Genomic DNA, 16,562 nt, shown 5'->3' on the forward strand with positions numbered 1-16,562 from the left:
AGGAAGCTTCAGTTCTGAGTGAGTGAGGCTGCCTATTGTCAGTTAAAAGTGATTATTGTTTATCTAGAGACACATTCTTTTGTCTGTATAACCAATAGTTGGAAAAACTCAGAAGAAAAAATCATGATGAAGAGCAAATCATCCTCTTAATCATGATTACTACGTTTTTCTCCTCAGGGCTTAATCAGTATCCCAGCACCATGTCAGTATGCACACAAACTGACCTTTCTGGTGGCACAAAGCATCCATAAGGAACCAAACTTGGAATTAGCCAATTCTCTCTTCTACCTGTGATGACACTAACCTTGGTGTCACTACCTGAAGAATCCAGGAAGTTGTTGGTATACTTTGTCCAGATCTTCCAAAAGCTGGAGACTGTCACTGAAGAAAGGAATCAAGCTTAGTTACTTCTGGGAGAACCCATAAAATATCTTAATCTAAAACAGTCAAAAAGAAATGTGTGTTATTTAATGTTTAAAAAGTTATATGCTAGAGAAAGTTCTCATCGTGGTCCATGGAACTAAAGTACACCGTCTCCTAATAGAATCCTACAAAGTTAAAGATCTTTTCAGAAAATGTGTGTGCATGATATTTTGATGATAGATAAATAGTGTCTAATCCCCTTTCAAAGTTCATAGAGGTTTCCTTAAATAATGTTGTAGAGTGTTTTGTAGAGTGTTTTAAAATAATTATGAGAAAATAAAGTTCAGAGCATCACACATGCATTTGTTATTTGAATCTTAAGTTGGCATTACATGTGAACCTCATTATTTAGTACTTTTAGCAAAGGCTCTTACCCACTAGACCACAGCTCCATCAGCTTTGAGTTGTAGTTATGAGATTGAACTGACCACTTGCTCTTATGACAGGACAGTATTTCACTTACTAGCAGCCACTCTCACTGATGACCTTGCTTCTAATCAGAGAAAGCAGGCGACCTTCCCTCTCCTTTCCGCATCATCAGTTTTTCCCCCACTAACACTTCTCCATTGGCATTATAAATTTATTTCTCCCATCTCAAAAAGGAAACCATTTCTCTCTCCAGCTATCACTCCATTTTTGTCCATGTTTACAGAAAACCATCTTAAAAGATTAAGGGAATAGTCTGTGCTTCATGTATCCAATTCCTTACTCCAATTAGAATGTCACTCTTTAGAATTTCACTGCTATATAAAAATTGCTTTGGTTAAGATTACTAATGGCTTTTGCTTTGCTAAATAAGATGGTCACTCTCAGTCCTTGTCATACCTATTGTGGCATTGGGCCCCAAAGATCATTTCCCCATCTGAAACACTCTTCCCCAGCCCCCTGGTGTAATACCCTTCCTGGTTCCTCTCATTCTCAGCCTCCTTTTCTTGTCTCTCCTCACCTTCTCACCCTTTCCAGGTTGAAATGAGAAGGTGGCTACATGCAAAAGATATTTTGATAAAGGAAAGATGAGAGTTGCAGATTCTGCTTATCAAGGAAAGGTTCTGTGGAAAGCTGCAGGGAGGGGCAGGAGGGAGATGACAGGTTGGGTTGAGGGACCAGGAGGAGCTGATCCCTGGAGAAGCTGATGCCTGGAGCGGCACAAGCACAGAGGTCATATCATTGCACTGCAAACATTCTTTCCTGGTTTGAGAGTTTTGTCCAGACCTGGTAGAAATGCACCCAGTATGGGTCCACTCCAGTAATAGTAATGACAACCTTTGGAGGGGCATGAAGCTGGGGGAGCTTGATAGGTTCCAGGCACAGTGCCAACCACTTTACATACACATTTAATATTACTTAAACTATAAGAAATAGGCTAGAATGACCATTTCACTGATGATAAAAATAAGGATTAAAGATACCACCAAAAACTCACCAAAGCTTATGAGATTAATAAATTGTGGATCCAGAATTTGTTGTCATATTCGTTTGGCAGTGAAAACCTGTGAGATCAATCACGATACTCTACTGCCTTAATAAAAGGTACTATAAGATTTTAGATGTTTCTCCCAGGATTCTTTTATAAGGCAGTGCCTTAGATGCTGAAACTGGCATTTATAGCCAGTTTGTGGAGGCAAGTCACTGCACCCATCCCTGGTGGTGGTTTTTGCTTTTGTGCTCATGTTGTTTTCTTCCTTCAAAGTATAGGGCTGATGTGGGGCCCCAGTGCCTAGCAGCTGGCATGTATAAACTTACATGAAGCGTGTTGACTGGGCAATGCAAAGGTCTGCCGAGCTCCCTTCTCTCTACCTATCAAGTACTACCCAAGATAATGACTCCTTACCAAGTTGTCCCACTAGGGGGCACTCTAGGACTGTCCTATGAGCAAAGTCCTTCACCTTCACTATATGATGCAACAAATGTTAGAAAAATAAGTCACCTTCAAGTACACTGCCAAAGGACAACATGGGGCTAAGAGATCTTCATTTGAGCTCAGGTTGCAAAGCATTTACTGTTGAATGTGACAACTTTCCTCTGGGACTCAGTTACCCAGTCTGTAATATGAGCAGGGGTGCTCAAACTTGAGCACTTTAGAAAGCTTTTTTAAAAATTACATGCTTGGGCCCACCCCAGAAACAGTAATTGAGTTGATCTGGGATGAAGCCTGATCATCTGAATGCTTTTGAGATTTTCCAGATGGTTCTGATATGAGTTGAAGACTATGGGTAGAGATGATATCTGAGATCCATTTCAGCTTTCAAGTGATTGCCGCCTATCACCTACATTAGCTAGTTTTCTTTTTAAAGTTACTAAGGACAAAGAGAAGAGGAAGCATGTGCCAAACTTCAAGGCAGTGTAGACTCCGAATCCTAAAATTACCACCTAGTAACCATGAGATCCTGGGCAAGTTACTTAACCACACTGAGCTTTAGTGTGTCTACTTATAAAAAGTTATAACAATGTCCACATTGTAGTGTTGTTGTAAGGACTAGAATGTCAGACCTAAAGTATCCAGCTTTAATAAAGATGCCATAGTATTATACCTGAGGAGAAGGAAAAAAAAATGACATGATTTAGTCAACAAATACAAATGCCTGCACATTATATGCTGGACGCTGTACTAGATTCTGAATTCTGCAGTTCTGTTTAAGGAGAAGCTTAACAGTTTCTCTACAGTCTACAAGTTTTTGAAGAAAATTTTTTAGTCTTGCTTTTATTTTGTGGGGTAGGGAGAAGACTCTGGAAGAAAGCATACTTTCAATACATTTCTGTGGCTGCTGTGCTGGGATACCAATCACGTCTTCCTTTAAAAGAACCTTCTCAAGGAGCAGGGTTGGCTGACAGCCTTTTGGGGATCCACTGCAGGATGATGTTGAGACCATGCTCTTTCTAGGCTGCTCTCAGCTCCACTGAGCATAGCAAAGGAAACAGATGAAGGCCATTTCTGCCCAGTGTGAGCTGCTCTGAGGCTGCCTTTACCAGGGGCTCCTCTGACTTGGCCAAGGCTTTCTCAGTGCTGCACTGTAGTTTCAGGCTCTTACTACCAATTCTCCTTCCTTCCCTCTCTCCTTTCTTCAATGTCAGATTGGCATTGAAGTCTGAAGGCTCTCCTTATTTAATCCTGCTTCCTTTCGTCTACATCTTTCACAGGAGTTTTTCCCAGTGAATATCTTGAAAAATCTAATTTTGTTGTGACATCTGCTTCTTTGGGAAACCAAACTCACACAATCACTATCGCCATTAAATCAATCTTTAGTTTTTTATTAAAAATCAGTCTATTTTTAGCCTTAAAATCTCCATCAATCAAAACATGGAATTTAAAAAGAAAATCATTTACCTTGAGATGTTATAACCTTTTAAATGTTCAGTTTCTAGTCAGTGCTTTCCTATGGGAAATTTGCTCTTAAACCTTTCTAACAGACTTCAAGGTCTCAGACTTGAAATGTAAACTACTCTGAGAGGAGTTGTCAAATGTTTTGAATTTTGTTGCTCAAATTAACACTCTCATTTGACCTGATGTTCGCACTGGCCAAGAATAATCTAACAGTTCCTACTGGAAAGATGGGTAGGAATGAAGAGAACTGAGCTAAGGTACTTCTAATGTATTGAAAAAGTTTTTTTCATCATTGATTTAAAATTATAAAAAATAATAGATCTACATTATGGACTATTTGGAAAGTATAAAAAAGTATACAGAGGTATAACAAACTCACCAATACAGCTACTACCAAGTATAGACAGTCAGCATTTCGATAGATACTCTTTTTCTAGTCCTTTGGTTGTACTGTTAGAACTCCTGTGTTTATCAGGAATGTTTGCAGGTGAAGAGATTGGATTCTGAGAGTGGTAACCTCATCAGTCCATCTTCATTCATGTGCTCTGACTGGGTGGCAGTGGTAGGCAGGTGGGGTGTCACTGGGTACGTGCCCTGGAGGGGTTCATCCTCCCTGCACCTCCTTCTCCTGTCTCTCCACTTACCCGGCTGCCACAAATGGAGCAGCCTTCCTCCATCTCTCCCCTCTACCATGATATACTGCCTCATCTTGGGTCCAGAGCAACAGTTTTGGTGACTAGACTAGGAGTGCTAAGACTCTGGAACTGTGAGCCAAAATAAATCTTCTTTCCTCTCAGTTGTTCTTTCAGGTATTTTAGTTACCTCAATGAAAAGCCGATTAACACAAGTACTACATATCTATATTTATAATCTGTCTCCCTCTCTCTATATGTGAGTATGTGTGTATACACACAATATATAATTTCACGTACTTCATTTTTCACATGATTATGGTATGAGTATTTTCCTATTTTTATCATAAAATTTTTATAAGCATAATTTTAATGACTGAATGATATTTTACTGTGCAGATGTAACAAATTACTTTCTCTATTGTACCTCTAGATTGTTCCTAATTTTTCTTGGCTGTAAAAATATGGCATAAGTTTTTCTTTCCAAGTATTTGGGATTGGTTCCTTGGGGTAGATTCCTAAAAGTGAAATTGCTGAATCAAAAAGTTATAATACTTTTAAGGTGCTAGTATAGTAACATCTACTATACTAGCAAAACTTTTTTCTTCCTTGAGAATATGCAAAGCTTACTCTGGTACCACTTGGAAAAGCACAATTTTTTTTTTTTAATTAACAAAATGTCTCTCTGTGCTTTTCCAAGTGGTACCAGAGCAAGCTTTGCATATTCTCTAGGAAGAAAAAAGTTTTGCTAGTATAGTAGATGTTACTTTTATGTTTTTATTTCTATTTTTTATTATTAGGAAAGAAAAATAATTTGAAAATGCTTATTAGCCATTTGTGTTTTGTTTGTGTTTTTATCATCTACTTAAAGAGGGCTTTATATTTTCAAGATAGTCACCCTTTGTCATCCATATATTCCTCAATTACTACATGCTTTCAAATTTTGTTGCATTTTAAGCTACACACATTTACAGTTTATATATTTAAATTGTCACTATTTTCTTAAGATTATGAAAGCCAAGCTGGAATTTAAAACCTTGAAAATCTTTCTCCATTTAGAGATTTGAGAAATATTTCTGCTGTTGTTGGAATTTTATCTCTAAATCCATCAATACTGTATTTTACTATAAAATAAAGTTGTAAGCTCTTTTTATGGAGAGGACTTGGTGGATTAAAAAATAATAATCAAGTAGAAATCCTAAAAAAAATAGGATCAATGAAGTAAAAAAAAATAGGATCAATGAAGTAATAATTTCTAAGCAGTAGACTAAAAACCAAAGAATAGAAAATTGGTAAATTGAAGGGCGGGCTACAGGAAGTAACTTAGAATGACGTTCAGAGAGACAGGGAGATTATAAAATTGGACACCCCACTACAAATTTTGTAGAGGTTCCAGAAAGAAGAAATGCAAAGAATGAGGAGGAAGGAAAGTGGAAGCAACTTTGAAAGAGGTAATGTCTACTAGTGTTGCAACATTGAAACATACATTTGTAGAATGAAAAAAAATAAGTAAAATAAATGAGAAAGTTTCATACTTAATACTAGTATTAAAAGTGCAGAACACCAAAAATAAAGGGAAAATCCTAAGACTCCAGGGAAGAAATGCAGACTTGCAGACTGCCCATAAGAAGCAATGACACTGACTGTTGGCTTCCTATTATGTTGAATAGATAGAGAGAATGGAATAATATTTTTAAAGAGAGAGAATAATAATGAAACTAAACTCTTGGTGAAGCTAAGTGATCTTTCAAGTGTGAGAGATAAATTTAAAAACTTGAATATAGTAAGAGAGCTTACTGCTTACAGACATTTCACACTGAAAGAATTACTAAAGAATGTACTTCCGCAAGACAAAAAAAAAAAAAAAGCATTAACTAAAACAAGAATGAGGAAGCTCTACGTTAGGAACTTTCAGGAAAGAGCTTGAGAATTTAAATTTTTTTAAAATCTCTGTTTTTTGTTTTGTTGTTGTTGTTTTTGTGACAGTGGTTTAGAAAACTGACCCAGCTAATTGTCAAACTTTACAACTCTTTGCAGTTTCTCCCCATCTCAGACGCCCACCCAGAATCCCACAGTGGCTCTCCTCACAGTATATTGTAGTTAGTTGTCTGCACTGTGCCTCTGGCTGTTTTGTGTGTTTTTTGTGAACTCATTGGCTGATAGTATATAACAGGCTCTCAATAAATGCTATTTGGATAAATTTTGGAAAAGATAGATACATGGAAAGGTTGCCTTAAAATAAATTGGGTGATTCTAAGAATTTAAACACCCTCTGTCTTCAAACCCCTCGGTGGTATAACTCTTATTTCTTTACAGTGAGTGGGATCAGCCTCTTCTATCATCTCTGTGGAGTGAAATGTAGTAATATTGAATTTATTCCTAAATGTTGTTTTAGACTTGGATAATGGCCAGAGAAACTGGAAATATAAATATGTTTTTTATTTACCTTGATAGTTTCCAATTCCCAGCTAGAATTTGGTGAGTAATGCTTACACTGGGTCAAGCTGTTCAGTGCCTAGAGCAGTGCCACCAATATGGTAGGTAGCCTCTAGCCACGTGTAGTCTTTGAAGTTTAAACTCAAGATTATTGGAATTAAATGTCATTTAAGAATTCCCTTCCTTGGTCCACCTTTTCGCACAAGGCCACATTTGGTAGTGGCTATCCAATGTCTTGCAATGTTCAGTCATAGAACATTTCTATAATCACAAAGAGTTCTGTCGGAGAGTGCTGATTACATGATTCCTTGGTAGTTTCCAGATCCAAGTAAGATAGCTTCTCTTATGCAAGACCTTCCTTCATCAGCCCCAGCCTGCCCCCAGCCAAGTTCCCTTTGGTTCACAAGGTCAGGCAGGTCTTGGACACCAGGAATTCAGAGATAAAAGAAAATGTGCTTACTACCCCGAAAGAGCTTAAAGCAGGGATTCTTAACTAGGGTAATTTTGCTGCTCAGGGGTCATTTGGCAGAATGTGGAGACTTAATGAAGTGGATTCCCTTTGAATTTTAGCCTGTTAATAAGCTTCAGTATTTTTGGGGGTGAAATCCCTTAAATGATGTGGGCAAATACCACTCTGTCTTTGGTTGACTGTTTACTTTCCCTTTAGGATGTTTGACCTGCAAGAATCTTGATTCAACTGTTAATGTATAAAATCTACAATAAAAAAAGAAAACTGTTTTTTAAAAAATCTGCAATATTGAAAGTTGGTAAGAACATGGAGAAACAGAAACTCACATGGTTACTTGTGAAAATATAAATTAGTACAACCATTATGGAGAGTCATTTGGCAATATCAAGTAAAGTTGAGAAGGTTGAAATCCTATAATCCATCTGGGATTCAAAGTTTTTCACTGCAGCCCAGAATAGTGTTAGTAAAAACATAAATGTCCATCAGCAGAATGGATAGAGAATGTGGAATACTATTAGGCTGTTAAAATGAATGAAACATATCAGTATATACTAACATGCATATATCTTGAAAGCATACTATCAAATGAAAAAACTCAAGTTACCAAATTATATACACAACATGAAACACATATACAAAAATCTTAAAAACCAAAACAATGGAATGCAGTGTGCACATTCATAATAAAAATTTAAAAACAAAACAGAAAAAGTAGACACCAAATGAGAATGTAATGAATGGGCCAACAAAGGCAATTTCTAACTCTATTTGTAAAGTTGTACTTATTTTTTAAATGATGAACAAAGCAATGAAAAAAACTTTATTGTTTGTTGATTCCAGATTATGCAGGTTATTCTCTGTTACCATCTGGGGATAGAAATGAAAGGGAGAGGGAGGAGGGAGGTTGCAATTTATTCCCCCAACTCCTTCCCAGCAGAAATGCAGATTCCTGTTAGGAGTGCCTCCCGCCCCCATATACTAAGGTTATCCTCAGCCCTTGGGGTACAGCACTATGTCTTGTGGTTTTCTTTGCTCTCTCTTTGCCATCTATTTCCTGTCAGGATCCTTCTTAATATAAAGGTATTAAGGTGTTTCCTCTAGATTTCTCACTTTTTAAAAAATTTTAAAAAACTATGCTTGCGCGCGCACACACACACACACAAAACAAGTATTAGAGATGTAAGGAATTAAGAGGAAAAAGGCCCCAAATTATGAAAACCTTCCCCAAACGTAGGATACCGTGAGAAACCTAGATACAAGTTTAAAAATAAGGAACGTGCTTGTGTTATATGTGAATCATGTCTCCATGGCAGTCTAGCCCTCCCACCATGACACAGCCAGAGCATTCACCCAACCCTGTCATCGAGTTGATAGCTAATACAGGGATTGCTCCATACCTACCATTTACTCTCTCTCTCTAGTTGATTTAGTTCAATAGACATGACAGAGAACCTGGCTCAACCTGTGAGCCAGATGCTGGAGATACAGAGAGTTATCAGAACCTAATCCTGCTCTCAAGGGCTTTGATGACAGGTAGCAGGACATTGTCTGGCAAGATGAGCATGTCAATATGAAGCAGAATTTGAGGTCACAGTTTCCTTTGGGTCTCAGGATCATAGGGTAGAACTCAGGGAAGGTGTCCTTGCAAGAATGAAGATGAGGTGGAGATTTACCAGGAGAGTGTATTTGTTACAGATCAGTAAATGGTTATTGAACACAGTGTTATTTGTTCCTGATACCAGTTCTATGAGGATACTAGCAAAGCCTCCAAAAATCAGAGCAGCATCATCAGTAGAGCTTCCTGTGATGGTGGGAAAGCTCCATTTGGAATCATTAGCCACATGTGCTTATTAGGCACTTTTAATGTGGCTGTGGTGATAACGGAAGTGAATTCTAATTTTATTTAATTTGAATTAATTTAAATTGAAAAACCTATATGTGGTCAATAGCAATCCTATTGGAGCATCACAATCTATGGGGACAGACTGTAGATCATGATTACACAGTATAAAAGTCATATCACTTTTTTTTTCATTTGAGGAGCATGTTTTGAGAACTTAATATGAGTTGGAACCATGAAATGGAGATGACCAGTCTTTGGCAATTGTCACCAAGGAGACCATAACCTTGTGTGATTCTAACACCAACCAGGTCAAGAATCCTCTGTAACATGTAGAACAAGCAGATATAAATAAGCCTCAGTGAAACCAAGACCATTAAGTATATGGGACTGGGGAGCATTTACCTAGTTTGGCCCAATCTCAACATGGGAATCTCTACTGACTGTGACCATCAGTGGAGACCACTTGTTCTAGGTTTCCAAATTTACACAAATATGTCATTATTGGAGTTGATCCTTTAACTTTGAACTATATGAAGACCACAGAAGGATTTGTTAGTAATGTACCCACACACTGGGTTGAGTGCCACATCCCTTACACATCACTGTACGTACTTACATAAAGCATTTCTGTAAGACCTACCAAGGATTCTGACACCAGTTCCTGACAGGGAGAATTGGCAAGAACTCTTAGGCAGCATGGCTGAGGTTAAATCCCTGTTCCTGCCCAGAATTGTCTTTTGTGAGCCTCCTTCTGTTCTTATCAGAACACAAGCTGTACAGTCTGTGCTGGAACATTCCCTCCTCCTCTGATTACCTGGTCATTTTTTTTTTCTTCTTTTTTTGCACTTGCTCAGAGCAGCTCTTTCTCAGCCATTTCTGAGAAGGGTTTTATAAGATGCTGCTGGGTTTTTGCTCTAAATTGGTCCCTCTGTGGCAGTACCTGCATTTTTAGCCGCTGCTCATTCTTATTGTGGTATTAGCCTTTTTTCTAAGTGCTGGGATGACAGGAGCATAGTTTTAAAGTCCTTTTGACAAGAAATTTACTTCTAGATGAAAACAAGTCCCTAGTGTATGCAGCACATGGTATTACCATGGGACATACTAAACATGCCCTATTCTGCTCTCTCTGCTACTACCCAAGGGCCTTGCTGCCAAGCCATAAACCAGATGACATGGGGTATGCGCCTATTGGCTACTGACCACAGCACCCAACACCATGCAGTGACATCAGCCTCTCTCCGGGGACTAACTCCATTCTCTCCTCTCCGCATGGTCACCAGTGAGTGGATTACCAGCAGCCATGCAATGGCCTCTGTCTGTCCACCTGGCCAAGACAACTGCACAGAGAGGAGGGTCTGAGTGGAGGTTCCTTCTCTAATTTGAACTGGAGGGTTGGGAGTGGTAGAGGCAGGAGGGAGACTGATTCTGCCTGAGAGAATGAGCTGAGATGGAATGTATCTGGGACTGTGAAGCACCAACTGGAGAAGCTGGCCCACCTTGAGACAGTGGTGACACAACTGCACATGGAGACACAGGCTCCCGGTGGCATTCCACACCTGGCCTCCCCTCCTTCCTCAGGCTGAGCTGCATCATCACCCCTGGTCCACAAGACAACCTTGTTTCCTTAAAAAAAGATTCTGCTGCTTTTGTTAAGGTGAGTTGAGGTGATCCCATGTTTGTCATGTGTGCACATGCGCACATACCTGCAGAGCTCAGTAAATGGAAGGTATGGTAGGTTGAATTTTTAAATGGCCTCTATGAATTCCATCCCTGGTATCCACATTTTTCTGTAATCCCCTTTCACTTGTGGCAGGATTCTGTAACTTGCTTTTTTTTTTTTTTAACTTTTGTTTTTTAGTTGTAGATGGACACCATATCTTTATTTTTATCTATTTATTTATTTTTTTTTTTTACCTCTTTTTTTTTTATTGTTGGTCATTCAAAACATTACATAGTTCCTCATACATCATATTTCACAGTTTGATTCAAATGAGTTATGAACTCCCAATTTTATCCCGTATACAGATTGCTGTATCACATCAGTTACCCTTCCATTGATTGACATATTGCCTTTCTAGTGTCTGATGTATTCTGCTGTCTGTATTATTCTCTACTATCCCCCCTCCCCTCCCCTCCCCTCCCCTTTTCTCTCTCTACCCCTTCTACTGTAAATCACTTCTTCCATTTGAATTATCTTGTCTTACCCCTCCTTTCCTCTTATATGTCATTTTGTATAACCCTGAGGATCGCCTTCCATTTCCATGCGATTCCCCTTCTCGTTTCCTTTCCCTCCCACCTCTCAACCCTGTTAATGAAAATCTTCGTCTCAAGCTCTTCGTCCCTACCCTGTCCTTGTTTCCTCCCCTTATATCAGAGGAGTCATTTGGTATTTGTTTTTTAAAGATTGACTAGCTTCACTTAGCATAATCTGCTCTAATGCCATCCATTTCCCTCCAAATTCTATGATTTTATCATTTTTAAATGCAGAGTAATACTCCATTGTGTATAAATGCCACATTTTTTTAATCCATTCATCTATTGAAGGGCATCTAGGCTGATTCCACAATCTTGCTATCGTGAATTGTGCTGCTATGAACATCGATGTAGCAGTGTCCCTGTAGCATGCTCTTATTAGGTCTTTAGGGAATAGACCGAGAAGGGGAATAGCTGGATCAAATGGTGGTTCCATTCCCAGCTTTCCAAGAAATCTCCATACTGCTTTCCAAATTGGCTGCACCAATTTGCAGTCCCACCAGCAATGAACAAGAGTGCCCTTTTCCCCACATCCTCTCCAGCACTTATTGTTGTTTGACTTCCTAATGGCTGCCAATCTTACTGGAGTGAGATGGTATCTTAGGGTAGTTTTGATTTGCATTTCTCTGACTGCTAGCGATGGTGAGCATTTTTTCATGTACTTATTGATTGATTGTATGTCCTCTTCTGAGAAGTGTCTGTTCAGGTCCTTTGCCCATTTATTGATTGGGTTACTTGTTGTCTTATTGTCTAATTTTTTGAGTTCTTTGTATATTCTGGTTATTAGGGCTCTATCTGAAGTGTGTGGAGTAAAGATTTGTTCCCAGGATGTAGGCTCCCTGTTTATCTCTCTTATTGTTTCTTTTGCTGAGAAAAAACTTTTTAGTTTGAGTAAGTCCCATTTGTTGATTCTAGTTGTTAACTCTTGCGCTATGGGTGTCCTATTGAGGAATTTGGAGCCTGCTCCCACAGTATGTAGATCATAACCAACTTTTTCTTCTATCAGATGCCGTGTCTCTGATTTAATATCAAGCTCCTTGATCCATTTTGAGTTAACTTTTGTGCAAGGCGAGAGATAGGGATTCAGATTCATTTTGATGCAAATGGATTTCCAGTTTTCCCAGCACCATTTGTTGAAGATGCTATCCTTCCTCCATTGCATGCTTTTAGCCCCTTTATCAAATATAAGATAGTTGTAGTTTTGTGGATTGGTTACTGTGTCCTCTATTCTATACCATTGGTCCACCCGCCTGTTTTGGTACCAGTACCATGCTGTTTTCGTTACTATTGCTCTGTAGTATAGTTTGAAGTCTGGTATCGCTATACCGCCTGATTCACACTTCCTGCTTAGTATTGTTTTTGCTATTCTGGGTCTTTTATTATTCCATATGAATTTCATGATTCTTTTATCTATTTCTACAAGAAATGCAGCTGGGATTTTGATTGGCATTGCATTGAACTTATAGAGAACTTTTGGTAATATCGCCATTTTGATGATGTTGGATCTGCCTATCCATGAGCAGGGTATATTTTTCCATCTTCTAAGGTCTTCTTCTATGTCTTTCTTTAGGGTTTTGTAATTTTCATTGTATAAATCTTTCACCTCTTTTGTTAGGTTGATTCCCAAGTATTTTATTTTTTGGGGGGATATTGTGAATGGAGTAGTTGTCCTCATTTCCGTTTCAGAGGATTTGTCGCTGATATACAGGAATGCCTTTGATTTATGCGTGTTGATTTTATATCCTGCCACTTTGCTGAATTCATTTATTAGCTCTAATAGCTTCTCTGTAGACCCTTTTGGGTCTGCTAGGTATAGAATCATATCATCTGCAAATAGTGATAATTTAAGTTCTTCTTTTCCAATTTTTATCCCTTTAATTTCTTTCGTCTGTCTAATTGCTCTTGCCAGTGTTTCGAGGACTATGTTGAACAGAAGTGGTGAGAGAGGGCATCCCTGTCTTGTACCAGATCTTAGAGGGAATGCCTTCAATTTTTCTCCATTCAGAATGATGCTGGCCTGTGGCTTATCATATATTGCTTTTACAATGTTGAGGTATGATCCTGTTATCCCTAATTTTTCTAGAGTTTTGAACATAAAGGGATGCTGTACTTTGTCGAATGCTTTTTCTGCGTCTATCGAGACTATCATATGGTTCTTATTTTTTAGTCTATTGATGTGGTGGATAACATTTATTGATTTCCGTATATTGAACCAGCCTTGCATCCCATGGATGAATCCTACTTGATCATGGTATATAATTTTTTTGATATGTATTTGAATCCGGTTCGCCAGAATTTTATTGAGAATTTTTGCGTCAAGGTTCATTAGAGATATTGGTCTGTAGTTTTCTTTCTTTGAAGTGTCTTTGTCTGGTTTCGGAATCAGGGTGATGTTGGCCTCGTAGAATGAATTTGGAAGTTCTCCCTCTTTTTCTATTTCCTGAAATAGCTTGAAAAGTATTGGTGTTAGTTCCTCTTTAAAGGTTTTGTAAAACTCTGCTGTATACCCATCCGGTCCTGGGCTTTTCTTAGTTGGTAGTCTTTTGATGGTTTCTTCTATTTCTTCTATTGTTATTGGTCTGTTTAGGTTGTCTATATCCTCCTGGTTCAATCTGGGCAGATCGTAAGACTTAAGGAATTTATCTATGCCTTCACTATCTTCTATTTTATTGGAGTATAAGGCTTCAAAATAGTCTCTGATTATCTTCTGTATTTCTGAAGTGTCTGTTGTGATATTGCCTTTTTCATCCCGTATGCTAGTAATCTGGGTTCTCTCTCTTCTTCTCTTCGTTAGCATGGCTAAGGGTCTGTCAATTTTATTTATTTTTTCAAAGAACCAGCTTTTAGTTTTGTCAATTTTTTCAATTGTTTCTTTTGTTTCAATTTCATTAATTTCAGCTCTGATTTTGATTATTTCTTGCCTTCTACTTCTTTTGCTGTTGTTTTGCTCCTCTTTTTCTAGGATTTTGAGATGAAGTATGAGATCATTTATTTGTTGGTTTTTTCTTTTTTTGAGGAATGAACTCCAAGCAATGAATTTTCCTCTTAGGACTGCTTTCAATGTGTCCCATAGATTCCGATATGTTGTGTCCGTGTTTTCATTTAACTCTAGGAATTTTTTAATTTCCTCCTTGATGTCTTCAATAACCCATATGTCACTCAGCAACCTGTTGTTCATTCTCCAAGTGATGCTTGATTTTTCCTTTCTTCTTTTATCATTGATTTTCAGTTTCATTCCATTATGATCAGATAAGATGCATGGTATTATCTCTACCCCTTTATATTGTCTAAGAGTTGCCCTGTGACATAGTATATGGTCTATTTTTGAGAAGGTTCCATGTGCTGCTGAAAAAAAAGTGTAACTACTTGATGTTGGGTGGTAAAGTCTATATATGTCAATTAAGTCTAGGTTATTAATTGTGTTGTTGAGTTCTATAGTTTCCTTGTTTAACTTTTGTTTGGAAGATCTGTCCAGTGGTGAGAGAGGTGTGTTGAAGTCTCCCATGATGATTGTATGGTGGTCTATCAGACTCTTGAACTTGAGAAGAGTTTGCTGGATGAACACCGCTGCACCATTATTTGGGGCATATATATTTATGATTGTTATGTCTTGTTGGTTTATGGTTCCCTTGAGCAGTATGAAGTGTCCTTCTTTATCCCTTTTGATTAGCTTTGGCTTGAAATCTATTTTATTAGATATGAGTATGGACACGCCTGCTTGTTTCCGCTGTCCATATGAGTGGTATGATTTTTCCCAACCTTTCACCTTCAGTCTATGAATATCTTTTCCTATCATATGCGTCTCCTGTAGACAGCATATTGTTGGGTCTTGTTTTGTGATCCATTCTACTAGCCTGTGTCTCTTAATTGGTGAGTTTAAGCCATTGACATTTAGGGTTATTATTGAGATATGGTTTGTACTTCTATCCATATTTGTTTGTTAATGTTACTAAACCTGATTTGTTATCCTCTTTGACTACTTTCCCCCCTTTACTGTCCTACCTCCCATTGTTGGTTTTCAATGTTATTTTCCATTTCCTCTTCCTGCAATGTTTTGCCAAGGATTTTTTGAAGAGATGGTTTTCTAGCTGCGAATTCTTTTAACTTTTGTTTATCATGGAAGGTTTTAATTTCATCTTCTAACCTGAAGCTTAATTTTGCCGGATACACGATTCTTGGTTGGAACCCATTTTCTTTCAGTGTTTGAAATATGTTATTCCAGGATCTTCTAGCTTTCAGAGTCTGTGTTGAGAGATCAGCTGTTATCCTGATTGGTTTACCCCTAAATGTAATCTGCTTCCTTTCCCTTGTAGCTTTTAAAATTCTTTCCTTATTCTGTATGTTGGACATCTTCACTATAATGTGTCTAGGTGTGGATCTCTTATGGTTTTGTACATTCGGCGTCCTGTAGGCTTCTAGGATTTGGGATTCTGTCTCATTCTTCAAGTCTGGGAAGTTTTCTCGTATTATTTCATTGAATAGGCTGTGTATTCCTCTGGTTTGGAGCTCTGTGCCTTCCTGTATCCCAATGACTCTTAAATTTGGTCTTTTGATATTGTCCCATATTTCTTGGATGTTCTGTTCATGGTTTCTTAGCAGACTTGCTGAGCTGTCTATGTTCTTTTCCAGTTGAAATACTTTGTCTTCATTGTCTGATGTTCTCTCTTCTAAGTGATCTACTCTGCTGGTAGTATTCTCAATTGAGTTTTTAAGTTGGTTTATTTTTTCCTGCAATTCTAGTATTTCTATTTGTTTGTTTTTTATTTCCTCTATCTCCCTGTGAAATTGATCTTTTACTTCCTGGATTTGTTTGTCAATGTGATCTTTCATTATCTGATTTTGCTGTCTCATGTCTTCCTTGAGACTCCAGATCATCTGAAGCATGTATATCCTGATCTCTCTATCTGACATTCCATCTGTTGCACCTATTACCTCTTCTAAAGTTGAGTTGACCTGCATTGCCTGTGGTCCTTTCTTTCCTTGTCTTTTCATACTGCTGGCGTTTCTTTCTGCTTGGTGAAACTGTTGTGTTTTGAAATTTTCCCTCTATTTATTTATATTGCTCTTGTATAGTTGAATAATCACCCTTGCAGGGCATGTAGTGGCTGTGATCCTCCTCCAATTGGAGTGATCCGTCTACCACGCTGGGAGGCCCTAGGTCTGCTCTGCTGGTCGGTCAAAGGT

At 38.2% G+C, this 16,562-nt stretch overlaps 1 protein-coding gene across 2 annotated transcripts in view; it reads left to right on the top strand.

Annotated features, from left to right (window-relative positions):
* The window catches only part of Piwil4 (piwi like RNA-mediated gene silencing 4), a 43,366-nt gene extending 43,072 nt beyond the window's left edge, over positions 1-294 (top strand). For both annotated transcript variants that reach the window (XM_077797686.1, XM_026396120.2), the window contains one exon: positions 178-294. In XM_077797686.1, the coding sequence (XP_077653812.1) occupies positions 178-294 (117 nt within the window). The remainder of the gene's footprint in view (positions 1-177) is intronic.
* The last annotated feature ends 16,268 nt before the right edge of the window (positions 295-16,562 follow it).

The sequence above is a fragment of the Urocitellus parryii genome, chromosome 4 (genome assembly GCF_045843805.1).
Source record: "Urocitellus parryii isolate mUroPar1 chromosome 4, mUroPar1.hap1, whole genome shotgun sequence".
Lineage (NCBI taxonomy): Eukaryota > Metazoa > Chordata > Mammalia > Rodentia > Sciuridae > Urocitellus > Urocitellus parryii.